Source organism: Mytilinidion resinicola (genome assembly GCF_010093595.1).
Source record: "Mytilinidion resinicola strain CBS 304.34 unplaced genomic scaffold BDZ99scaffold_2, whole genome shotgun sequence".
Taxonomy (NCBI): domain Eukaryota; kingdom Fungi; phylum Ascomycota; class Dothideomycetes; order Mytilinidiales; family Mytilinidiaceae; genus Mytilinidion; species Mytilinidion resinicola.
This window is the reverse complement of record NW_022985438.1, coordinates 1963378-1986595: the sequence shown is the minus strand read 5'-3', so window position 1 is coordinate 1986595 and position 23218 is coordinate 1963378. Positions and strand designations below refer to the sequence as shown.

At 53.0% G+C, this 23218-nt stretch overlaps 10 protein-coding genes across 10 annotated transcripts; 6 read left to right on the top strand and 4 right to left on the bottom strand.

The window, feature by feature from the left end:
• Positions 1-1572: 1572 nt before the first annotated feature.
• BDZ99DRAFT_458181 (endosomal cargo receptor) lies at positions 1573-2754 on the bottom strand. The gene is made up of 4 exons (XM_033718858.1): positions 2580-2754; positions 2335-2523; positions 1952-2231; positions 1573-1871 (listed from the first exon to the last, which is right to left on the bottom strand). The coding sequence occupies exons 1-4, from the start codon at positions 2730-2732 to the stop codon at positions 1861-1863; spliced, it is 633 nt and encodes a 210-aa protein (XP_033583272.1). The 5' UTR covers positions 2733-2754; the 3' UTR covers positions 1573-1860.
• Positions 2755-2876: 122 nt separating this feature from the next.
• Positions 2877-7210, bottom strand: BDZ99DRAFT_433436 (cysteine proteinase). Its single transcript, XM_033717398.1, has 9 exons — positions 7038-7210; positions 6355-6968; positions 6195-6303; positions 4567-6144; positions 4403-4512; positions 3922-4354; positions 3566-3865; positions 3385-3514; positions 2877-3333 (listed from the first exon to the last, which is right to left on the bottom strand). Exons 1-9 carry the CDS (start codon positions 7044-7046, stop codon positions 3221-3223), a joined length of 3396 nt encoding a protein of 1131 aa, XP_033583271.1. The 5' UTR covers positions 7047-7210; the 3' UTR covers positions 2877-3220.
• A 129-nt stretch (positions 7211-7339) lies between these two features.
• BDZ99DRAFT_514902 (uncharacterized protein) lies at positions 7340-7684 on the bottom strand (the record flags this gene model as incomplete). Its single annotated transcript, XM_033724922.1, has 1 exon — positions 7340-7684. The coding sequence occupies one exon, from the start codon at positions 7682-7684 to the stop codon at positions 7340-7342; it is 345 nt and encodes a 114-aa protein (XP_033583270.1).
• Positions 7685-7785: 101 nt separating this feature from the next.
• BDZ99DRAFT_458179 (alpha-ketoacid dehydrogenase kinase) lies at positions 7786-9725 on the top strand. Its single transcript, XM_033718857.1, has 4 exons — positions 7786-7950; positions 8006-8125; positions 8178-8460; positions 8522-9725. Exons 1-4 carry the CDS (start codon positions 7793-7795, stop codon positions 9341-9343), a joined length of 1383 nt encoding a protein of 460 aa, XP_033583269.1. The 5' UTR covers positions 7786-7792; the 3' UTR covers positions 9344-9725.
• Positions 9726-9861: 136 nt separating this feature from the next.
• On the top strand, positions 9862-13076 carry BDZ99DRAFT_566147 (uncharacterized protein; the record flags this gene model as incomplete). Its single annotated transcript, XM_033727552.1, has 3 exons — positions 9862-9882; positions 9938-10286; positions 10361-13076. 3 exons carry the CDS (start codon positions 9862-9864, stop codon positions 12838-12840), a joined length of 2850 nt encoding a protein of 949 aa, XP_033583268.1. The 3' UTR covers positions 12841-13076.
• A 288-nt stretch (positions 13077-13364) lies between these two features.
• Positions 13365-13787, top strand: BDZ99DRAFT_514899 (UPF0057-domain-containing protein; the record flags this gene model as incomplete). The annotated part of the gene is made up of 3 exons (XM_033724921.1): positions 13365-13404; positions 13466-13541; positions 13622-13787. The coding sequence occupies 3 exons, from the start codon at positions 13365-13367 to the stop codon at positions 13785-13787; spliced, it is 282 nt and encodes a 93-aa protein (XP_033583267.1).
• Positions 13788-14993: 1206 nt separating this feature from the next.
• On the top strand, positions 14994-16954 carry BDZ99DRAFT_375570 (serine/threonine protein phosphatase 2B catalytic subunit; the record flags this gene model as incomplete). Its single annotated transcript, XM_033714982.1, has 6 exons — positions 14994-15147; positions 15252-15583; positions 15633-15890; positions 15938-16298; positions 16349-16426; positions 16479-16954. The coding sequence occupies 6 exons, from the start codon at positions 14994-14996 to the stop codon at positions 16952-16954; spliced, it is 1659 nt and encodes a 552-aa protein (XP_033583266.1).
• A 353-nt stretch (positions 16955-17307) lies between these two features.
• Positions 17308-18131, top strand: BDZ99DRAFT_133273 (uncharacterized protein). Its single transcript, XM_033712628.1, has one exon. The coding sequence runs from the start codon at positions 17445-17447 to the stop codon at positions 17982-17984; it is 540 nt and encodes a 179-aa protein (XP_033583265.1). The 5' UTR covers positions 17308-17444; the 3' UTR covers positions 17985-18131.
• On the top strand, positions 17957-19852 carry BDZ99DRAFT_458177 (uncharacterized protein). The gene has a single exon (XM_033718856.1). The coding sequence runs from the start codon at positions 18186-18188 to the stop codon at positions 19494-19496; it is 1311 nt and encodes a 436-aa protein (XP_033583264.1). The 5' UTR covers positions 17957-18185; the 3' UTR covers positions 19497-19852.
• A 420-nt stretch (positions 19853-20272) lies between these two features.
• On the bottom strand, positions 20273-22723 carry BDZ99DRAFT_484955 (glucan 1,3-beta-glucosidase; the record flags this gene model as incomplete). Its single annotated transcript, XM_033722676.1, has 3 exons — positions 20273-20814; positions 20866-22208; positions 22260-22723. 3 exons carry the CDS (start codon positions 22721-22723, stop codon positions 20273-20275), a joined length of 2349 nt encoding a protein of 782 aa, XP_033583263.1.
• Between the last annotated feature and the right edge of the window lie 495 nt (positions 22724-23218).

Below are 23218 nucleotides of genomic sequence, written 5' to 3'. Positions count from 1 at the left end.
TCGTGGGTTAAAAGTGGTGATAGAAAGCTTGCAGGTTGATGTAGAGGGTGTGGTGATGATTGAGTTGGACGAGGAGATATTGCTGGATACTGAAGAGGTTTATATGCCTTTCCAGTGTCTGCCCTGAAGATACTCCGCAATATGACGAAAGAGGTATTTGGAAGACTGCGTGGGAAGGGAGGACTTCTCCACGCACCTAAGGGTCAACCACAACACTATCCCACGACGAGAAATGCCGATCGTCGCGATAGAGAGGCTCTTGCATTGTGGAAGCTGCGTACCTGCTGGGAGGATGCTCGATCTCTTGGTCATATTGCAGACTCACTGAGACATGTGCTACTTCCTTTGCCCTATCATCAGCTTGCGGGATGCTCAGAAGGCACACAGCGCCCAAGTGTTTCTCCAAGCCACTCGGCTCCACCCACCACCTACGCAAACCAAAATGAAGTCCAAAATGAAATCGCATCGCTGAAAGCGGCCATCTCGGAGGTTAGGGTAACCATAATAGGAAGCGGCTCAATCGGCCCCAGGGTAATCTAAGGATCGACGCCCAAGGCGCGGATGGCTGTGGGTAAGGCGTCGATCAGAGAAGTGTGCGGCAGTTGTTTATGGGGGATAAAGAGAGGCCGACGGCGTCGAGGGAACCCCCATATCGAGGGAGCCCTTACTGGGTCGTGACCGTTGATAAGTAGTTGAAGCTTCATATTAAGGCTACTCAGATTTTTATTGGACTTTGCAGCTTTCAAGGTGTAACCAACCCATCAGGGCTTGAATGGAAGGATGAGAAGAATCATTAGCAGGGATCACTTTGGTACAGTGGTATGAACACCTCCTGCTTACTATGTACCATTGCTTGAGACAGTAGAGAACGTGCGACATGGATATAAATTGACTTGTGGAGATGCAGAGACAATACTTCGAGCTCGGAACAAGACTCGCGAAAAAGGAAACATGCCCTTGACGACGGCGGGCTGAGACATCATTGGGTCGGCTCATGTGCATATCCGGGATCCGGAAGCGTGGGCGTTGAGACGATCTCTGAAGCTATTCGATTGGTGGTGGGATTGTGGAGTGTTTCTTATCAAGTCTCGCCGTGAAGTGTTCGGCGAGGTGTGAACCGCGGCCTACTCTGACGAACCCCACGTGAGTGGGTCTGCGATCTGCGTTGTCAATAGTTGGACAGACCCGACGGAAGGAACAACGCTGGAACCCATTGTCATGCTGTGTCGAGTCTGTGAGTTTGAAAAGTTGAGATAGGATCGGTGATGCGACGGACATTTCATGATAGCCTCGGCCTGTGGAATAGGAGATGCCAAGGGGTGACGTCTAAGTTGCTAGATGAACCTAAGAAAGTGCGGCGATGCTCCACGGACTGAGCAAGAACGTTCTCCATTGGAGATTGTCACCGCGTTCGAGAGAAAGACGGGCCTGGGGATGTGTATGATGGTCCTGAGGTCAGCGTAAAGCCAGTGGGAGATAGACATTTATGTATCAGACAGGTCACGATATTCGCAAGAGTCCTTCGCAATGGCGTATTCTGCTAATTTCATCTTAGAGTATAGCAAGATGTTCGTGTCTTGCGCCCTGGTGGTGAGACTGGTGGAAGCGAGCACTATAAAGTCTCCGAAGTGCTTACTAGGCCCGAGGAAACGTGGTCATTAAAATACCAAAACCGGGATGCAGTCTGAACTACCGCTTTCGAAGAACTTCTAACAAGCCATTCATCGTATTCATGTTTCCAAACTAACGACACCTGCCTTGAGGGGATATCCGCGCCGGCCAAGCCACCCATCCCAAGGACACACAAGTTGCGCGCACGTTTTTTACACCCTATTAATAAACGCCAGCCAGTATACACCTTTACACGTACCCTAAAAGGCCGTTAGCAAACATGGTAAGGATAAAGATCGCCGCCTCCTCCTCCTTCATTATCCCAGCAGGGTGAACCCACCTTTCCGCGCGCCCTGAAAGAAAAACCTAACCACAAAGACTTGCAGCCCGGCCATTGTGACCATCATAACGCCTTCGATAATGCTAAAGTTGAAAATGCGACGCTCGGTGCTGCGGACGGTACTAAAGTTGCGGTTCTCGCGGGTCCGGAAGTACTTCTGGTTGCGGTTGATGGTGGAGAGCTGCGCGGAGAGTTTGAGGATGGATTCCTCGAGGACGGAAGTCTGTTCGGGGGATGTGCCTTGCTTGGAGGGGAGCTGAGCGCGAGCTTCGTTCTCAACCTATTAAAAAGATAAACATGTCAGCACTCTTAACCTTCTAGAGGATTGATTATGCACGGAGGAAGATTGAACTCGAGGGAGAGGAACAAGGGAAATCCCATACAGCAATCTCAAAGTCCACCATCTTCTCCGCAAAAGTGGACATCTCATTGTTGAAGCAGAAGCGGTATTCGCCCACGTCGTTCGCTGTAAAGACGAAATCGCCCTGGCGCTCTTTTGTCCCATCCAGTATCACCTTCTCATTGGGACCCACGACCGAGTAGTCGACATCAAAGGAACCTCCGGATTGTACCTAGCAAATGTCGTGTCAGTAATACTTCAATTGTTCCAGAGGAAGATTGAACTAACCGCGAAATAAAATGCCACCTTGGCCCCCTTCTGCTCCACATAACTGAAGAAACACGACTTCTCGTTCGCGCCTAGCTTGTATGTGAGAGCCGTACCGTACACGGTAGAAGTGAACAAGGCCAGTAGGCTGGAGAGAAGTAGTATTGTCCGCATGCTGGGTGATTGTGATGTGGTATTGCAAGAACAGCCCACGCTCCAAAGTTCGCGATGCCGTGTCCAGAACAGCCCACTAGCCACTATTTCGGCAAAATGCCGGGTATGTACAGATCACGTGTCGCGATATTGAATTCACTTTTTAGCACATGTGAAAAGTAGACTTTGAAGAAGCATGCTTTTCAGTATACATATTGTTACTCGTGACTTAGCAGATATGACGCCTCCCGCTCCCGCTAAGCCAAGTACGCCAGTTCGCAGTCTACCTGATATCCTCTGCCACCGCATAGCAACACCTGTCGACTGGGTCCTTCGCTCTACCAAAAGGGTGCGCTTGGAAAAACGCCGTCTATGCATGGAAAGCCAGCTGAGCCCGTGTCGTCATTAACATCAGCGCCCGCTATGTGCTCCGCAACGCCGAAACAGTAAACTCAAGCCGCCTTGCACCACTGTCGATCGCATTCAGATATGCATCAGAGATGGGTCTATCATCGGATAAAGATAGAATCCGACTTGTTCCAGTTGTTCCTCGCCTTGTTCACGTGGTCGAGACCCAGAGCGTACTCGTCTCGACTTCCTAGCAAATCGAATAGTACATCATCTAAAAAGTATTAGCTTGATCACCAGAGATGACGAGATCTAGAGCATGTACCATCTTCGAGGAATTCGGGTTTGGAGTAGTGAGGTCGTCCGACTAGTGCGAATCTGATTTTCTCAAACTGCTTGCCCTTGATGTGTGTGAACTCGGAGAGTCGCACTTTCGTGTCCTTGAACACTTCGCCCTGATATCACAATTAGTCTGCGATCAGCCGAGCTAGCAATGCTATGCTTACTTCTTTAATAGGGAATTGGAAAGGAATGCCGTGCGTTTTGCTGGGCTCCTTGTCGAAATGGAACACTGAAATCTTCTTGGGCGAATCGTCTTCGGGAAAACAATCAGCATATAGCGAGAAGAATTCGCCAATGCCCAAGATGCTATAGTCCGAAGACAGGTATTTGTAGAACTTGCTGCTGTGCGCGTCGTAGAGCTTGACTTTAGGCATCAATTCGTCGCTGATGTTAGCTTTCTTCTGCAACGAATCCAGGACATCTTGAACAACGCCTGTGCGTGGAATCATCAAGTCATATATCTCCTGTTATTCGTCAGCGCTTGCTTCCGCTGCAGAGTACTAGACCCGATCTCACTGACCTCTTTAGATAGACCTTCCGGAAGCCACGTTACTCGAACCATCTTTCTTGACTCCAACTCCTTGAGACTCATATCCAAGGTTTCATAGAACAACGCATCTGCTTTTTGCATCACGTTACCGGTATAATGATAAGTAGACGGTTGGAGGATTGTGCCAAGAAGGCTGCCAACGTTGTACTTGATGGCCTGTTTTGGCCTCCCAGACGCATTGACGGTCGTGAATCGCAGATGAGTCGGATCGATCGAGAGTCTTTCGCCCACTTTGGCACAAAGCTGATCGTACGTCATTTTCTTGCTTAAGGCCAAGGTGAAAGTCTCCTCTTCCGGGTCGGAGAGGAACTTTGGAACGAATTCGACGTTGATCCGGTTTAGTAGATAGTCGTAGAATTCTTTGGCATCCGTATAGCCTCCCGTGGCCGTAACTTGCTGTGTCCTATAAATGGTTAAAATGAGTAGACATCGTGATGGGTGTGGTACATACTCTTTTTCAGACAATGTCTTCTGGACGGTGATGATATCGCCATCTTGTATCTCGGATCCCGCGAGCGTAGCCTTTGGTTTCATTGGCTCTATCATGTTTTGCTTGATTTCCTATTTGAAGTCAGATACTCTGCCGTGAACAAGTAATACTTCGGCGCTGCTTACCTCGTATAATTTGAATTGTGTGCCAGAAGGCCAAGACATCATCTTGAGAATCGCTGGGGACAAATCGCAGACCCGATCCTGGAACGCTGCGTAGAAGTTGCCGACACCATACAGAGTCTGGGCATCAACGTCGAAGTGTTTCAAGAACAGCATCAGTGGTCGGTTGCTCTGCGCATTGCGTATGTCGACTGATTTTTCTTTGAAGACAGCATTGCCTTCGCCATCCCTGCCATCGGCCTTTTCCATCCACAGCCTGAAGTTGGAGGTTTTGTTTCCATACTTGCTTGAAGCCTCTTCGACGCTCATGTCTGGAAATGTGATGGGGACATCAGGACGAACGGTTCCATTCTGCCGATTGACCATAACCCACGGACGGAGCATGTCAGCATCAACATCAAGATCATCTGCTACAACTTTGGCAAACTCCGCCACCGTCGTCGTCCGCCGTATTCGATAAGATTTTGGAAGGGCGGAAGAGTCGTCAGATTTCCATGGAACAATATCGAATCCCTGATAAGCTTTGAAGTTTTCCTCCGATCCAACTTGTATTTCCATGAAAAGGTGTGCTTCTTCGCGCTCTTTGCGCTTCTTTTCTAGAATCACTCGTTCCTCGGCATACTTTTGGGGTAGGTGAGGGGGAGGTTCCACAATTTGGTCTGGCATCAAGATGCTGTCCGAACGGCTTGCACGAATATATACAAGCATGTATGCGCTCATCGATCGCTTGTTCGACCAGGCCCGGGTATATGGATTGCGTTGTGACTGCACATTACCGTTTACTTGCGGCTGGTAATCACCCCCAAAGTTTTCTTCGAGTGCCTCGCGCTGTGTCGCACGGGTCACCCTATCGTCATCGAACTTGTAGAAATGGCCGTTCTTCTCTGGCTTCAGGAACGCGTAGTAATGTCCAGCATTAAGATCCCCGCTATGCACTAACACACCATGAAGATGATATATGTACGGCTCGGAACGGTCGGCTTGCTCAGATAGATATGGCGAAGCATCCCAGACCTCGGGGAATTCGTAGCGGTCGTTGACTTTCATCATGGCATCTCTGTTGAAGTCGTACTCGAAGCGTTTGAGCTGAAGGTGTAAGACTTGAGGAAAGGTCTCAAATAGCACGCCTTTCTTGGCGTCCTGGAGACCGAAACCTTCGGCGAAATATTTGTTTTCTCCATCCATGGTCTCCACTTGGATGTAGTCTTTGAAGCTGTCGTCCAGGTTTTTGTTCCCACTAACGTTGAGTTGAATATCCCAGAAATCTTCCAGTCTCGAGGACTCATAATCCACGTTGATGCACCTTATATATGTCTTCATCTTGCCAACAAACATCTTCTCAAGGGCACCCTCGGCTTCTGTACCCTTCATCTTCTCGTCGAGTTTGTCCATCAAAACTCGGGATAGTTCCTGGACGTCCTGTTGCTCGAATATCTGTTTTGAATCCCAGCCGAAGGATGCCGTGAGCTCATTTGTCGGTACTGCAAGAGGGCTGGTCTGCAAAAGGTAGAATAGTCGTTGGAGAGCATAGGCGCTGTTGGTACGTTCTGCCTCTTTTTCGGTAGGAATCTGGTATACAGCCTTATAGAGTCAGTATTGTAATGGAGTCCCTTATAGAAGTAGTGACTTACTTTTCGGAAAGCAGTGGTGAAGTATAGTGACTGCAGAAGGGAATTTAAGTAGCAGGTCGCCCCTTGGTTCTTCAGACCAACCATGCCAGTCTCTTTCTTGGAGTCGTAGCTGGAGCATCCGTTAGTGTTTGATTGAACCGCGGATTGTCCTCAAGCTTACTTTATGAAGTTGTGCCAAAGGACTCCGGTTGGGTCCTTCAGCACCCTGACATATGCGGTGACGTTGCAGGATTCGTTCTCTACCATCGGGCGGTTGCGGTCCTCCCATTGCGAAGCATAAAGCTTCCGTAGCTCTGCGAATCGTGTGAACCCCCAGTCACCTTCGTCGGCCGTGAAGCGATGGGTCGCCTGATGCTGGACCAGCATTGTCGGGTCGTTCGGATTCCACAGAACCAGCATGAATTGCACACAAGCATACCAGTCCTCTGGCACCTTCTTGTCCTCGAAGCCCTGCTCCAGGTAGAAAGAAGCGAAATCGACATTGTTTCCAAAGGGGAAGAAGAGAATGCGCCACGGATGGCCTGCACACTCGAAGACTGGGCCTTGCTCCCGCCGGCCGAGAGACCTCCATCCTTTGATTTCCCATGTATTTACAACCTCAGCCTCGGTTTCTTGGTCGGGTAGCTCGGGCATGTGCTTTTTCATCATGGCGTCGTAGTCGTCGGCGCGGGGCTCGGGCTCAGCTTCGACATCCTCCATGGCATCGTCGGGGGAGATGTTGACGACATCGTTCTTCTCGTCGAAGTCCGGGTCGACAAGCATGTCACTACCAAGCTGCAAGACGGGCGAGTGCTATCAGCTTGCGCTCTCTCATGACGGCGAGGGGTGCTGGTCTAAGCTTACCTGATCCATAGCGGCGGTGGCGGATCGCAACTAGAGGCAATGCGCGGAGAAGAGCAGACGGCCTAGCAGCTGGTGCAGATGGCGGAGCAGGCGTGCAGCCAATCTGGGAGAGCGTAGATGCGGCGGACGGCCTGGGAGGAGGTGGATGCGCGCTCAAAGTATGGCGCTCGCAGTGTCGTTGAGGATGTCGTAGTAGGTGGTAGGATAGGTGGATAGGTTCGCGGACTCGCTAAAGGTGGCGGCAGAGAGGGTGAGTGGGCGAGTGGAGCGGCACAAGATTTATCGGCAGGGCAACACGCGAATTACTTCGTAGAGGCACCGCAGGCGTGGAGGGTGAGGGACTGGCGTGTCGCTAGTCGGTGGAGTGAATTCCTTTGAGGCGCAAAAACGCTGGGCGATGGCAGCTCTTGCAGCCAGCAGTGGAGCGCGGCCAACGTCATGCGGCCAAAGCCAAACAGCGCCGTTTGGCCACAGTCGCCCGCAGGCTTGCTGCACGCGTCTCTGCTAGAGGGCTCCAGCAAGCAGATGGCTGCGGCGGTTGCCAGCAGGGCATACTGGGGAGCTCCACGGCGGCCCAGCTGTTCTGCGGCGGCTCTGCGGCTGCGTCCTGGACCGTGGCACCGTTGATGCGCGTTCGTGATGCCCATGTTCCCCCGCCGTCCACGGAGCTTGGCCGCATGGAATATGCCTAGGTAGCAAATGTCCTGCACCGTGGAGTGGCTAACCCAGCGCACAACACCAATGCTGCCCAGAACATGCCACCACACAGCAATGCGCTCCGCGCGTGCGTAATTCATCGCTGGCCCGGTCCAAGAGCCCGCCCCTCCGCCGTGACTGTTTGCGCGCGCGGGCAGAGACACGCCCATGCTGCTGCTGTCGCCCCGGCCTGGCGACCCTCTTCGGCGCTCGACGAGTAGGCCCCCTGCCAGAACTTCTCACTGTGGCACTCATTGACCCTTGGCTGATAGATGGGTTCAGCGAGAGGCCCAGCCGATCAGCTTGCGGCGGCTCACTTTCTTTGGACGGACGCTGACCGAGTCTCGTCTGCTCGATGCTGCCAACTACTGCAGACTCGAATTGCCGACGAGGTCTGCCTCGTGTGCTTGTTAGAAGAGTGCTTCGAAGATTGACCCCTGACAGGCTCTCGCACCGCCTCCGTGATATGCAGACACTGCCCTATGTGGTCGTTACCAATCCGCACATAGCCCACGTCTACGAGCTCTACTACCGCGCCTTCGAGCGCCTTCGCCGCATGCCAGAAATAAAAACACTCGACGACAACGACGAGTTCTGCAAACTGGTGGAGGAGACATTGCGGGAGCATGCGTCCGTCATACCACGGCTCGCAATTGGCGTGCTGGAGATCCATGGTCTGATGAAACCCGAAGAGACGGATAAATTCATCTTCACGCTCTTGAGATCCGTAAGACGAACGTCAAACCCCCGCCTCTGCTTCAGTAATGCTGACTATAGCATGTTCTCAGCGAATATCAAGACGCGTGATTGCGGAGCAGCATCTTGCCTTGACTGAGACCTTTCATGCCCCTTGGCATTTCCCAAATGCTCAGCCATTGAATGACCCAAGCACAGATATCGTAGGAGAGATATTCTTAAAGTGCAATGCAAAGGAGATTGTCGAGAGATGTGCTGCAGCCACACATGTGTTGATGGAGAAAACGTACGGATCAGATCTAGCCTTACCAGAAGTCAAGATCCAGGGCCACTTGGACGCCACCTTCCCCTACATTCTAAGCCACCTTGAATACATCGTCGGAGAACTGCTCAGGAACTCAATACAAGCCGTCATTGAGCGGAGGAGACACAAGGGCGATAAGGTGCCACCCATAGAAGTCCTCATTTGCGAGACTGCTCAGCACGTCATCATTCGAATATCAGATCAAGGCGGTGGTGTACCAAGGGATATCCTGCCGCATCTTTGGTCCTTCAGCAAAGGCCCCAGACGAGAAAAGAGGCTAGAGAACCTTCATAGAGTGCCCAAGCTGCTAGCTACCATGCAGGAGCTCCAGGTTCCCGGCGATCACGGACCCTCTCACAAGCAAGGAAAGAAGCACCAAAAAGATGATACAAGCCTCCACTACAGCTCTCTCTCATCACTGACTAGTCGACCACCTGACCTGCGTCTCGGCATTGGCCTACCCATGAGTCGAATCTATGCAGAATATTGGGCAGGTAGCTTGGAGCTTCATAGTCTGGAAGGTTACGGTTGCGACGCCTTCCTCCAGATATCAAAACTGGGCAATAAGAACGAGCGTCTCACGACTCGAGCAAGCATGGATGCGGTGTAATGGTGCAAGAACCAACACGTTTCTTCGCTACCACGCTAATGCCTCAGCGACGTGTAAAGACTACATATCACACAAAAGCTTCATCTGTCAATGCCTTTGCGGCAAGGGAGATGTCAGTTGGAGATTGCTATCAATATAGCAGATGAATGCCGCGACATGAGGATCGCCGGTGGCATCGCAACCTATAAGAAGCACAATACCTTCTGCGTATTTAATGCGTGTTAACACAGGTATTTCTAGACGAAAAGTAGCAGACGAAAAGCCTTAGAGCTGAGTTGCAAGTGCGATCCCCAATTTTGGAAAGGCAAGGACTGCAATGGCATGCTGTGTCTTTATCTTAGCTATCAAACAGGAAACTGCAGTCGTTGCCATTCTACCTCAGTCGCCTTCGTGTTCCTTTTCCCCTGCTCAATCAATCTTCCCACCGCAAGCATCGTCTGCGTCACGTATTGATTCAGCGCCCAAGAGACGCTGCCCTCATATCACGTTATTCAGTCTAGGATACCGCAGTCTTGAAGATGTCTTCAACACTTCCTGCTGTATGTCTCAGCTGGATAGAAACTGATCCAGATTACTGATATTGCTCTTCCTCAGCAACAACTCAAATCCGTTTACGAACATACCACTTACCAAGTTTCGAACTCCAAAGGCTATGGTGCCGACTGGGTTGACCCACGCCTCCGAGTCGACCTGACCTTGCGAGGACTGACAACTTTGGAAATCCGCTCGCCGTCCGACGCGTACTGTCCTCGTGTCCGCCGCTCTGCACTAGACCTACGGTCTAATTTCGAACACGTGGACACTGTTTCGACATGGAGGAACCTATCCATCGCTCAAGCAGAGGAATTATGCTTCTGGGAGAAGGCCTTCCAGCAGTCACTGGAAGAGCTAGTTGCAAGAGTCCTGATGGAAGCTTTTGTAGAGCAGGAAAATGGTAGCAAAGGTTCGCGATTCCTTCTCTCTCGCCATCTGCGGCACTTTTCTGCCCTCGAACATTGTAGCTAATGACAGCCTCAGGTCGCTCACTGGACGATAATTCGCTAATATGCTGCCTGTTCCAATACATCAAAGCACTAGAGGTAAAGACTGTATACGTCGACATGGAGCAACTTATACGTGGCATGATTGACCTATACTACGAGGATGAGATGCATCAAAAGCATGGTTGGTTTGTCTCCAGTCGAAATCTGCCCGCGGCCATCTGCAACTTCCTCCGGACCCGTGACTGTTTCAAGGAGAGCTACCCCGATCCGCAAGTCAGAGTCAGCTTCTCAGCGAAGAAAGTGCCGAGCGAGTTCAGACTCGACATTCTCGGCGATATAATGTGGTTCGCACCGGATGTGAGGCCGATGGGCCTTCCAGAAATGTCATCTCCAGGCTCCGAAATTCGAGTGGCCCCACAATACCTGGAGCATATCCTTGCAGATCAGTGGAGCTCGTATCCTGTTGACTCGGAGTACGATATCGTGTCCAAAGGCAAGCTGTTGCTTGCATGGGATCAGTCTATTCAAGGCTTTCGAGGAATCGTTCCAGGGCGCAGTACCCGAAACCACCGAACCAGCCCGACCAGGACAGGTCACTCGACAGGCCAGCATTCCACAAGCCTTGATCAGCTTGATATCATGGAGGTGACTCTGACTGTCAACCTGACCAAATCCTTCCCTGGAAATGTTCGTTTCGAACTGGAATCTCGATTCAAAGTTCGCGTCCGTATTGCTCCGTCACCGCACAAGCCTCATTGGCTCCCCGAACACCAGGACAACCGGCTGTCGGTAGACGCTTTCAGTCCGTCTGCCATCAACCGTTTGCAAGATGATATAAACACTAAGGCTCTGCCAAAGCTCAAATACGAGTATGGTGCGCGTGGCGAAAAGCAACATACGCCACAGCGTATCAGTTCTTGGATTGCATCATTTGAGAACACTCCGGTCTCTAAGCGTGGTGGTTTTGAAGATGAAGGCAAACCGTTTTCCAATCCACTGCATCGATGGCCGAAAGCGTGCAACCGCGGTGCTGCCGTCTCTGGCATCAATGTTCAGCACTTGTTCAGCGGGGATCCCAGAAGTCCAGCAGGAAGATCGGAGCCCATTTCTTTACTCCGGTTGCCTTCCCCCACGAACCCAGTCAGCAAGGGCCACTTTCACGATGGAGAGCCTTGTGAGCTAGTCATCCAACCGTTGTCTGAAGATTCAGACCCGGGTTCAGATGCCCCGTTGGAGATGGCAGTATATCATCGCGGCGGAGGGCGAGAAAGAACAGCCAAGAGATCATTCTCTGAGCACAGCGAAGTATCACTACCTGATATAAGACCATTGGCGTTTGGTTCATTACTCCGGAAGAAACACATTCGGGCCGACCCCGCGCAGAAGGCAAAGAAAGAAGCTGTTTCTGCTCAGAAATTTCAGGAGGACGAAATCCCATTGATGCAGGATATGGCGCCTGGAGACGAGCATACGAGCGTCTTCGAACACCGTGGTTCTTCCAAAAAGAGTCAACTCTCCAAACGAAATTCCGACCTGTTTCTATCTTCGTATGATGGCGACTCTGAAAACCAAATTCGAGAGTACGATCTGCGTGCTAGTCCTGTAATGATTCCCTATCCAGACACCAACGAAAAGTCTAAGCAGATGAACGATCACTTCGGGTTTCCTCCAGTTCCTTCAAGGTCACACCAGAAGTGGGCACAAGAAGTGAAGCAACGCCAGCTGGATCAACGTTCTCAGCGGCTTTCCAAGGCTCTCGGGATTGTATCAGATCGTCTCGCGGCCAATAAAGCCTCTCTGTCCGCCTTGAATCATGCCCTCAAGGGAAAATCGAAAGCGGGGATCAACCTCGATGCCTGCCCTTTCGTCGGGAGCTGTGATCCAGATCGGAAACCCAAACGCAGGTCAGCCAAGCCCCCATTCGATATGTTGCGCGAAGATCCTGAGTGGGCTGCCCAGCTTGCGCGTTTGGACCCGGAGCTTTATGGAGACAATTTTGCGGATCAGCTTATCGAGCCAGTACATAAAGGTCCTGCGTGGGTTGCCCAGCTTGCACGTTCTGATCCGGAGCTTTATGGAGACAACTTGGCGAAACATCCCGTCGATTCAACGCGCGGAGGTCATGAGTGGGCTGCTCAACTCGCACGTTTCGATCCCGCGCTTTTCGCAGACAAAGTCAATCTGTCGAGGAAAGACAGCGTCACGCATCCGAAAACACCTTCGAAGAGCCCCTTGAATAAGTCGGCTCGGCCACGCCGCATCGTCACGCCTAAGCAGTCACAGATCCAGGCGAATTATGAAGTTTTCCTGAGACAGAAGGCAGAGATGGTCAGATCGGACACGGAGGAGAATTTTGCTAAGTGGATAATGGAACGCAATAGCAGTCAAGATTGGGGAAGCGAAACACTTGGCGATGAGGACGAGCAAGACGATGAGGATTTGATGGGAGAAAATGACGACGATAAGCTCATGGATGATGGCAACCTTGCGGACGATGAGGGAATGCCGGCATAGAACATATTGGTACGGACACTATTAGGATGCGAAGGGCTTTCAGTTCGAGTGTTGATTTCTTTAGGTTCTGCGAGTCACTGTTTCTTTGGTAGCGTTTTGGGTATTGCTATTCGTTATGCGGCTTCATTCGGCTTTTGGCACTCCTTCTCTTCATTCTGCTTTTCTACCCTTACGGCTTCTGCTTGAGATTGGTATCAAATCAAATCTGTTCTACCACTCAGAATGTGACTACTGCCAACATAATGACAAAAGCAACTTTGATATGCTTGCGACGCTACTGTGATCTTCCCTAGGTAGCCCCTAAACGGAAAGGCGCGCTGCGCCACACGCACTCGCCACGTCCAGGATCTCTCCAGCCACGTCAATCCCAGTTTTAGAAGTCGGCGGGTGACGACAGCTGATCGACAAGCATACAAAAGGCACCACCTTGGCAGCAAGCTCCACTCACACGCCACAACACAACAACATCTCTACTTCTACGTTTAAAGCTCCAACGAACACAAGACCCTCAAACTTCATCCATCATGATCGCCACAGTCCTCCTTATCATCATCACGCTCTTCGGTACAGCCCCGCCAGCCTCAGCTCAAAATACCCGCAAACAGCCAACTAACAACCTTCACAGTGCCACCCATCGGCGTCTTCCTTGTCGCAGGATGTGGAGCTGATTTGCTCATAAACATCTTGCTCACGCTCTTGGGGTACGTGCCATTGCCATCAAGCTCTCCCTCCATTCCACCCTTTCTCCTCAGGGCATGGCTGATCGTACGATTTCATCTAGTTACTTCCCTGGTCACATCCACGCATTCTACGTTGAGTACGTCTACTACAAGCGCCGCGACGAGGCACGCGCAGGCATCTACGACGCGCGGCCAGCTGCCGGTGTGTACAGCGAAAGGGTCCAGAATGGAGGACGAGGCTATGGGACTATGGCCGCTACTGCTTAGGTAGCCCATCGCGACGAAGTGGCATACAAGCCGGATTAGGATGGAGCTCGGTCGGATGGTGGCAATCGGTGCTGGCTACCTTCTGTCAAGGCGTAACACAGGAATTGGCACGGAAGGAATACGGGACGAATCGGGCGTGATCGAACTGGACTGGGCGTTGCTTACGGCCTGCTGTTATTCATTTCATTGGCTTCCGCGCTGAACTTTAAGCACCCATCCACGCAATGTTGTCTATTCCAAATGTCACGTGAAAATGAAAGTGGCTGTCTTGGAAAACCCCGAGGTCCGATATCAGCTTAGCGTTCTACCAATCCCACTCTCAAACGCGGGGAGGGGTTCAGCTTAGCAATACCTACCCGCTGCCCAGGTTGAAGAGACCGACCTGTATTGTGTGTTGTACGAATAGTCTATCCATCCCTCTAGATTCCGTCTCTTGGGAAACTGCGCACATCGAACGGAGAGAACCCCGCCATATCGTCGAGTTCATACAAAGGTACCTGAATCTGTCTACACAATATTTACAGTGCAATCTGTGCTGCAAAGACGAGGTGTGCTATGTACCACTGCACCTGATTCCCCAGGCAGCTATCTACTCATGTGACTGGTTGCCGAATGTGCTTTCTGACGAGGATTGTGAATATGGACAGCCTATTGGGGACGCGCTGCAGCTGGACAATCTAGCCCTTTGAAGCCTTGCGGCCTCAAGCAGACTCCTGAGGCACCCGTCCGCGGCGACGGTGTGCTGTTCGGCCGCCTGCTCCACCACAACTCTCCCTCACTTGCCTTCCACACTGACTCTAGAATACGGCGAGTAACCAAGATCAAGCGACGCCATTCGATCTAACTGCCCGGCCCGCTCTCGCCCGTGCACCACGCCCACGATTGCCCCAGGCAGCGGCGCGCTACTCGGATCATCGCTTGCCCTTTCTCAATATCCCACTTCCTCAGCCCTAGCTGCGAACACTCTTCTTGCACCTTCGCCACCACGACCCTCGACGCGCGACGATACTCTTCGCGCCCAGGCCTATCGATAAGACCCGCACGCGCATTGCTACAGCCCGTCTCTCGCCAGTTTCACCACTTCTTGGCTCCGTCATCTCCCTCACCAGCGCCCCTCAGGGTCTCCTACCCTCCCTGCCCGCGCCGCCACTACTGCGTCTCTGACCCGTCTCTCGTTCTCGAACCTCTCCCGAGTGTGTCGCCGCCATGGATAACCCGCCAAAGCCTGTCGACCACGCGCAGTACATCGACAATGCCATTCGCGCCGTCAAGCAGAAGAAACCCCTCCCTGAGATCGACTTTACGCTGCACACCATGGAAGATGGCTCGCAAGTAAGCACTATGGAAAGGGTCTGTAAAGGTATGCCTCTTCAGCATTTGCGCCAGCATTGGTCGTCCGCGCCCTGGTCTTTCTTGAGCAACCCTCCTCGCACAAGCTGACATGCTGACCCAATCCAATTGCAGACGTGCAGGCGCCCGCATTCCATCCCCCTACACAGGATCAGTTCCTCTCCCCGCAAGATCGCAACAAGCCGAATCTGCCGTTCCTGAAGCAGCACTTCTACCGCGAGGGGAGACTAACCGAGGACCAAGCATTGTGGATTATACGCAAAGGCACCGAAATTCTGAAGAATGAGCCGAACATGCTGGAGATGGATGCTCCAATCACTGTTTGTGGTGACGTCCATGGACAGTACTATGATCTCATGAAGCTGTTCGAAGTTGGAGGCGACCCCGCCGACACCAGGTACCTTTTCCTTGGAGACTACGTCGACCGAGGGTACTTCAGTATAGAGGTACGTGCACGTGCAGGGCCGCCTATAACTACAGCTAATTCAAAATCAGTGCGTCCTGTACCTCTGGTCCCTGAAGATCTGGTACCCCAATACCCTCTGGCTTCTCCGCGGAAACCACGAGTGCCGGCATTTGACTGACTACTTCACCTTCAAGCTCGAGTGCAAGCACAAATACTCCGAGGCTGTGTATGAAGCTTGTATGGAGTCTTTCTGCGCTTTGCCGCTGGCGGCTATCATGAACAAACAATTCTTGTGTATACACGGAGGGCTGAGCCCAGAACTTCACACCCTGGAGGACTTGAAGAGCGTGAGTACAGTCGTTCCAACTGTGTGAATACCGCTAATACAATTTAGATTGACCGATTCAGAGAGCCACCTACCCACGGCTTGATGTGCGACATTCTTTGGGCTGACCCGCTGGAAGAGTTCGGCCAGGAGAAGACGAACGATTTCTTCATTCACAATCATGTTCGAGGATGTTCCTACTTCTTTTCTTATCCCGCGGCATGCGCCTTCTTAGAGAAGAACAACCTGTTGTCAGTTATTCGGGCCCACGAGGCCCAGGACGCCGGGTACCGCATGTACCGAAAGACTCGAACGACCGGTTTCCCCAGTGTCATGACCATCTTCAGCGCCCCGAACTACTTGGATGTATACAACAACAAGGCTGCTGTTTTGAAGTACGAGAACAACGTTATGAACATCAGGCAATTCAGTAGGTTCATTTGGTGCTAATTAACAGGCATATCGCTAACGAAGTCGCAGATTGCACGCCACATCCTTACTGGCTCCCTAACTTCATGGATGTCTTCACCTGGTCACTTCCTTTCGTTGGAGAGAAGAGTATGTTTCATTTTTAGCCGTAGAAAAGAAACCTTGGCTTACAATTCACTAGTCACTGATATGCTCATTGCCATCCTCAATACCTGCTCCAAGGAAGAGCTTGAGGAAGAGACCGCAAGCGGCACAATCTCCGGCCCTGCATCGCCACCTCTTCCGGTGAACATGGACCCTGAATCAACCGAGTTTAAACGACGCGCTATCAAGAACAAAATTCTTGCTATCGGTCGTCTTTCTCGAGTATTCCAGGTCCTACGTGAAGAGTCTGAGCGTGTTACTGAGCTGAAGACAGCATCCGGCGGCCGCCTCCCTGCAGGTACTCTCATGCTCGGAGCCGAGGGAATCAAACAGGCGATCCACAGCTTCGAGGACGCTCGGAAAGTTGATCTCCAAAACGAACGACTTCCACCCAGCCACGAAGAGGTTCGCAAGTCGCACGAGGACAACCGAACTCAGGCACTTGAGAAGGCGAGCAAGGAAGCTGAAAATGACACTGGACTCGCGACCGTCGCTAGGAGAATCAGCATGTAGGTTGAGAACACACTATGATTCATTGACTGTGTCTAATTTTTCTAATAGGTCATCTGGATCTGGAAGAGGAAGACGAAGCTAAGAGCGAGGTGTGCTCGGAGGGGAGTTGTTCAATTTGATGGGGGCATCAAATTCACGGTGTCTGATCGGGTCTGCCTGGAGGATACATTGTGTTCGGAATACCATGATTCGATAGTAGTCGAGACCGGTATCGCTAGAGACATACTTTACCCAGCGATCATGTAGTAATGAAGAACAGCTTGAATGACTGGAAGAATGTTAAAGCAAGGCCGATTAAGACGAAGTGGCAACTGTGAGACAGATGTAATCGACTCTTTTCCATAACAATGCTCTACTGTGATATTTCCGATCAAATGACGTCTCCCTGGACTTTCATAGCAGTTGTGGCTGGTGCACTCTTGGCACTCTGTTACCTCCCATCATCGAAACATCGCGGGAAACCTGAAGCTTCCAAGGCCACAACCTCCCAATGCCTCCACGGACCCCCTCCGTGCTGCGCTCCCTCCGCCACCCCTCCAACTCCCCAATCGGCCTCTTCTTCTGCCCCTCGTGCTCGGCATGGCGCTTTTCGTGGCCTCTCGCGACGCCCAGGACCCGCGCTCGTCCGCAACTGCACGCCTTCCGCGCCCCAGCGCACCTCCGACACGCCTCCTCGCTCGCTTCGACCACTGCGATCAACGCGCCGCTGGACGTACCGCCTAGGTTCCAGGAGCTGCATCAGGCGCTAGACGGGCTAGGGAAGGCGGCGGCGGCGGCGAACTATGTGAACATCAGCCGGTTGCAGCTCGCGCTCCGGGGCCTGGAGGGCGGCGATGCCGTGGTGCGGGTCGCGGTGCTGGGGATAGGCGGACAGAAGCACGCGCGGAAGATGGCGCGGCTGCTGCTGGCGGATCCGCTGGGTGGAGAGGGCGCGTGGGAGAAGAGGGTGGAGAGGGCGGAGTTTGAGGGGAGGGGACTGCTTTTACGGTTTGGGATGCTTCCTGGCTGGTTGTTTGAGAGTGGTTGCTAACGGCGGTTGCGGTGTAGGTACGGCGATGAGGCGGAGTTTCATCCGAGGAATCCGCTGCTGGAGACGGTTTCGGTGCCGTCGCAGACGCTGCTGAGGAATAATCTTGAGATTCTGGTTGCGGGGCTTGATGTTGGGGTTGGAGGGGGACGGGCGAGTGGGGAGGATAGTCCTGCTGATGCGATTCTGATACCGAGTTTGCAGATGCCGTCGGAGGGGTCTGGACGGGTGACGTTGGTCACGTATCCGGTGCACAAGGCGATTGTTGTGGGGGACGGATTGGAGAGTGGTATTGCGTATGGACGGTATACAGCAGACGCCACTTCACAGAACATACCGCCGGAGGTGGTCAAGGTGGCTATTGGGATACCGGCACCTCAAGATACAGTGGAGGATCGACTCTCGAAGGGAGTAACAGCAGTGGATTTAGAGGTCGCGGCCAAAGCTCTTGCAAAATTTAGGGAGTCAATCGCAAACTCAGTCGCCTACGAACACGGATGGTACAGCAGCGGACTGCCTGCCATCACTGAGTGGCTAGCGGACGGTCTGAACCAACAGGCCTCGAAGCTCAAACCAGCCGTCAAGTACCTGATCCTATCCACTCTCGACGACATAGAAACCAAGATTACGGAGGAAGACGCGGAGCGCCTGAATCAGCTCGTCGCATCAACTATTCCCCAACACACGCGGACGTCAATCCTCGACTCTCTCAGAATATGGGCCGAGCACGCGCACACCGAGCTGCGCGACCAACTCGAAGGCGCCTTCGCCGGCAAGAACTGGCGCAAAATCGCATGGTGGAAGCTCTTCTGGCGCGTCGACGACGTCAGCATGGTTGCATCCGAAGTGCTCGAACGCCGCTGGCTGGTCGACGCCGAAAAAGGCTCCATCTACATCACCGGGCGACTCGAGGAAGCAGGACTCTTCAAGGGGCAAACGAGGCCTGGCGAAGAAGTCCTCACGAAAAGCCCTGAGAAGCCTCTTCAAGATGCTGGTTTCACGAGTCCAGTGTCGCCCTTCAAGTGGAGGGAGGTGGCACAGTACAAGGCAGCGCTCGTTGAGGATGGCGAAGTGCACATCCCAGACCCGAGGCCCTGGCCGATGCAGATTCCGATCATGCGCGCGCTGCTGCTGAAGGATACGGTGCCGCCGCTACAAGCGCTCGCGCAGAGCCTTGTGATATCGACGCTCTCGACGGCGTCGCTTTCGTCGGCGCTCTCGGCGCTCATCTACCTCTCCGTGCCCTCCCTCTCTGTGGTCGAGTCAGCCGCTGTAGCGATCTTCGGCGTCGTGTGGTCTATGCGGCGCATGCAAGTAAGATGGGAAGAGGCTCGAGAGGCATGGCAGGGCGAGATCACGGAGGAGGGGCGGAAAGCACTGAAGTACACTGAAGACCTGGTCGCTGAGATTGTGAAGACAGGCGGGCAGCCAGACGAGGACGTAGACGGCGTAGAGAGGAGGCGAGAGGCGAGGGAGGCCGTGCAGAGGGTCAGGGAACTGTTGCAACACTTGTAGGATTACTGTAATGTACAAAAGCGCATAGGGCATAGGGCGGGTATCTGGGCTTTGTAATGTAGCAAGCACAGTGCGGTTGAGTTGGGACGGAAGATCTTGGGCATAGTCGTCATCGCTCACTCCTCCTCCGCACTTCATATGTCTTTCTCTCCCTTAGGCTGTCTTGAGAGAAAAGCCTTCCGATGCTCAAAGGCGTTGAGTCTCGAGTGTATTCCTCTCGAAATAATAACCAGAGCGCGAAAATCACGTCTGAATCGCGTGGACTGGCTTCCACATCCCCGAATCCTCATCATCTCATTCTCCAAATTCTCACTTGGTCGAAGCACCACTCACTCAGTATTAATCACCACAAACACTCATAATGAACTCAAAAAGCCTTTTCATTTCCATAGTTATTCCCAAGTTTCGGAAAGGGGGTATCTGCCACCGTCCCAACCCAACACCATGCAACCAACCCAACCCATTCCATGCAGTCTCGAACAGAGTCGTGTATTCCGCCAAAGCAACCCCAAGCCATGCGTTCCGTTCCGCATTTCAGTGCCCTAGTAGCTTACAAAGAAGGGTAAAAGAGGTTGTTTGTTGTTGATTGTTGTTGTCGAAGAAGCAAAAAAGGAAAGAAAAACAAGATCACAGATCAGGAAAAGAAATGTCCGGACTAGCGGAGGGTCATAGCTAGCAAGGCCCGCCGGATCGGATCGGGAACGAAGTGAAGAAAAGGGATGGGAGGATGCAAGTTGTTGCAATGCAAGGGAAGAGTGTGGGGGGGGGAACCGTGTCTACGCAACAGTAAACATGCCGAGCGTCGCGCAGAAGTTGCTCCGGTTGTCCTTGTCGAGCGCCATGCTAGTGCCGTCCTGCGTGATCATGTTGGTGGCCGCCTTGGTCGAGATGCCGAACATGTTAACGTTTGAGGATTTCTCGACGCTGATCATGTTCTCCTGGCACGAGTTGGTCGCCAGGCAGTCTTGGTTGTAGTTGCTGAAGAAGGAGTAGGTGCCAGAGCCGTAGCCCCAGATGGAGCTCGAGTCGACGATCCTCAGGCCCCATGCCGACTTGCATGCGTCGGTGGTGCAGGCGGAGAAGTCGGGGTCGGAGTACTTGGCGTTGGTGGTGAAGGGCTGCTCCGAGTTGGGGTTGGGCTGCATGTAGGGCGTCTCGGTCTGGATGAGCGCGTAGAAGATGTCCTTGGCGTTGGCGAATTGATAGTTGTAGAGCTGGCTATGCTCGGCGGCGGTACCCCAGAGGTGAACGGGGCCCTGGGACTCGACGAGGAGGCCGCGGCCGTTGTAGAGGTCGATCTGGGAGTGGGAGCTCAAGTCTAGTTGGGGTTAGCAGGGTGAGAGGGAAAAGAATTGGAGGAGGAACATACCAAGCTCGTGATCAGCAAGCCAGAACCAGGTGTTCTCGAGGTAAGCGCTGGCATCCTTGGTAATATGCATCATTAGAAACGAGCCGATGCAGTCAGGGTTGGCATCGTGCTTGGTCGCAGGATTCTTAGCGCACTTGTCGGCCTGCAGCTCGGTTCCTGCAGATCCACCAACGCGGAAGTGAACATCCCAGAGACCTCCAGCGCCCAGCTCGGAAGCCTTCAGGTTCCACTCCATGAGAATAGCTCCAGGGGCAGCGCCGAGAGTCTCGAACACGATGTCGCTCATCTCGAAGGAACCCGAGTCGCCGCTCGTCTCGCCGACCTGGAAGACAGGCTGAGGGTTTGCCATGTCGTTGAAAGCCTTGCCGGAAGCCATAAAGAGGGGCCACATCTCGCCAGTCATCTTGATGTTCTTGCCAGCCGGAACGGTAACCGTCTTGGTGATGACATAGGCGCCGTGGTCGACATACAGAATCTCGCCGTCCGCCATCCCGTTAATCGCAGCTTGGATAGCAGCGGTATCGTCAGTGGCGCCGTCACCGGTCGCACCCTTAGACTTCAAGCTAACGAACTGAGACGATGGAATGTTCTCGTACTGGGGTCGGGACTTCGTGAAGACATTTCCTTGCGAGTTGAGGAGGCTGGCAGGCTTGGCAGGGGTGGGCAGGTTGTCTTGCACACGGCCGCTAGCAGCACCAGCGACTTGACCCTGAGCCCACGACTTAACAATTCCGCCGCCAGCGAGGATTGCCTTGCCAGTGTAATCTTGAACAGCAGTTTGTACGCCGGAAAAGTCAACGTTGTCGATGACGAGAGTTCCGCCGCCGGTCGGGATGCTGTCTTGGGTGAAGGAGGTGTTGACACCGATGGGAGTGTTGGTGATTGTGCTATCGAGAATGAGGACAGAGCCGACGGTCTGGTTCGTGGGGGCGTTAGCCATGTCGATGCCGACCTTGCAGTTGTTAATGGTGACGCCTTGGAATGTCCATGCCCAGTTCCAGTTCATGAAGATAGCGGTGTTGCAGTCGTTGAAGGTCAGATTGCGGGTCGTGAACTGCTGATTGCCGAAGAAGGCACCGTAGTTTCCGCCGTTGAAGGTCAGGTCGGTCATGAAGCCGCCGGATCCGTTGTCCATGAAGATACCCTGCTGGGCGTTGCCTGTGCCGCCCTTGACCATTTCAAATCGGATGTTCTGAAGGCTGGTGGCCTGGCCGACTTGCCAATGGATACCAGCGCCTGCAGTTGCGGGCATGGCAGTCAGGTCAATGACGAAGTTGCGGACTTGACGGAAGAAGTTGTTCTGGTTGGTGTACCAGTTGACACCGCCCTCCATGTAGGGATCACTAGGGCGAGAGATTAGCAATAGCAACGCAGGATTGGGACGAGGGGCTTACGAGTCAATGACTGCCATTCCTGAGAAGCCCGCAGCGGCCTTGATCGTAGGGACAGTCACGGCATCGCCGACGAACTGGGTATAATAGTACTGGATGATGGGCTTGCTGACGACGTAGGTACCAGGAGGGAAGTAGACAAGAGCCGGAGTCACAGTGCTTGAGTCGCAGTTCTGACCGCAGCGGTTGCCGTCACTGACAGCCTGGTTGATAGCGGCCGTGTCGTCGGTCGAGCCATCACCCGTGGCGCCATAGTCCTTGACATTGCGGAAGATCTTGAAGTCGGAGGCACCATAGGCAACGGTGCCCTGGCGCTTGATGTCTGCGAGCCAGTAGCTGGAAGCGGCGGCAACCTCTGGAGTTGCGGGCGCGGTAACAGGAGCGGCGATAGGAGCGGCGAACGAGGAGGTAGCGGTAAAAAGGACGCGCAGCGTCACGAAGAGCGCGGCCGTGCTGAAGGCAACCATGGCGATGATGTAAAGCTTGAAGCTGAAGCGCGCTGAAGCTGAAGAGAAAGAGTGTAGGGACTGAGGAGGGTGATATAGTCAGTGGCCGGCCACTGAGTGTGTTTGTTGTGCGTGTGACACGACTGGGACAGCGGGAAAATTGGAGGAAACAAGTAGATGGAACTGGATTCTTGTCTCTGACGTGGATGAGTCCGTGAAGTCCAAGCTCCGGAGAAGTGAAGTGAAATTTCTTAATGAGTGAAGTGGTTGGGGAATGAGTGACGGTGCACGAAGGAAAAAAAGAAGTCAACAAGCGGAGCCAGGAGCAACAAAAATGCTGCGTGGAGACGAGGCTTCAGCAGCACTTGGGCATTCTTCATATATAGGCGACAACGAGAAGCTACCACTCACAATGTCATGCAGCGAATTGTTTCCAAACCTCCCTGTTTCACGTTCGAGTCGGGCGCGATGGGACCTTGCTGCTCCACTCGGTCGGCCAGCGTCAAATAAACACTT

Excerpts from the sequence above, each read along its gene's own strand:
- BDZ99DRAFT_458181 (XM_033718858.1), bottom strand. The coding sequence starts at position 2,732 with ATGCGGACAATACTACTTCTCTCCAGCCTACTGGCCTTGTTCACTTCT. Across the intron at positions 2,524-2,579 it reads AGGTGGCATTTTATTTCGCG|GTACAATCCGGAGGTTCCTT; the intron begins GTTAGTTCAATC and ends GACATTTGCTAG. Across the intron at positions 2,232-2,334 it reads TGGTGGACTTTGAGATTGCT|GTTGAGAACGAAGCTCGCGC; the intron begins GTATGGGATTTC and ends TCTTTTTAATAG.
- BDZ99DRAFT_433436 (XM_033717398.1), bottom strand. Across the intron at positions 3,866-3,921 it reads CGGAAGGTCTATCTAAAGAG|GAGATATATGACTTGATGAT; the intron begins GTCAGTGAGATC and ends GACGAATAACAG. Across the intron at positions 3,515-3,565 it reads TCCAATTCCCTATTAAAGAA|GGCGAAGTGTTCAAGGACAC; the intron begins GTAAGCATAGCA and ends TTGTGATATCAG.
- BDZ99DRAFT_133273 (XM_033712628.1), top strand. The coding sequence starts at position 17,445 with ATGCCTCCACGGACCCCCTCCGTGCTGCGCTCCCTCCGCCACCCCTCC.
- BDZ99DRAFT_458177 (XM_033718856.1), top strand. The coding sequence starts at position 18,186 with ATGCCGTCGGAGGGGTCTGGACGGGTGACGTTGGTCACGTATCCGGTG.
- BDZ99DRAFT_458179 (XM_033718857.1), top strand. The coding sequence starts at position 7,793 with ATGCCACCACACAGCAATGCGCTCCGCGCGTGCGTAATTCATCGCTGG. Across the intron at positions 7,951-8,005 it reads CCCTCTTCGGCGCTCGACGA|ATGGGTTCAGCGAGAGGCCC; the intron begins GTAGGCCCCCTG and ends CTTGGCTGATAG. Across the intron at positions 8,461-8,521 it reads TCTTCACGCTCTTGAGATCC|CGAATATCAAGACGCGTGAT; the intron begins GTAAGACGAACG and ends GCATGTTCTCAG.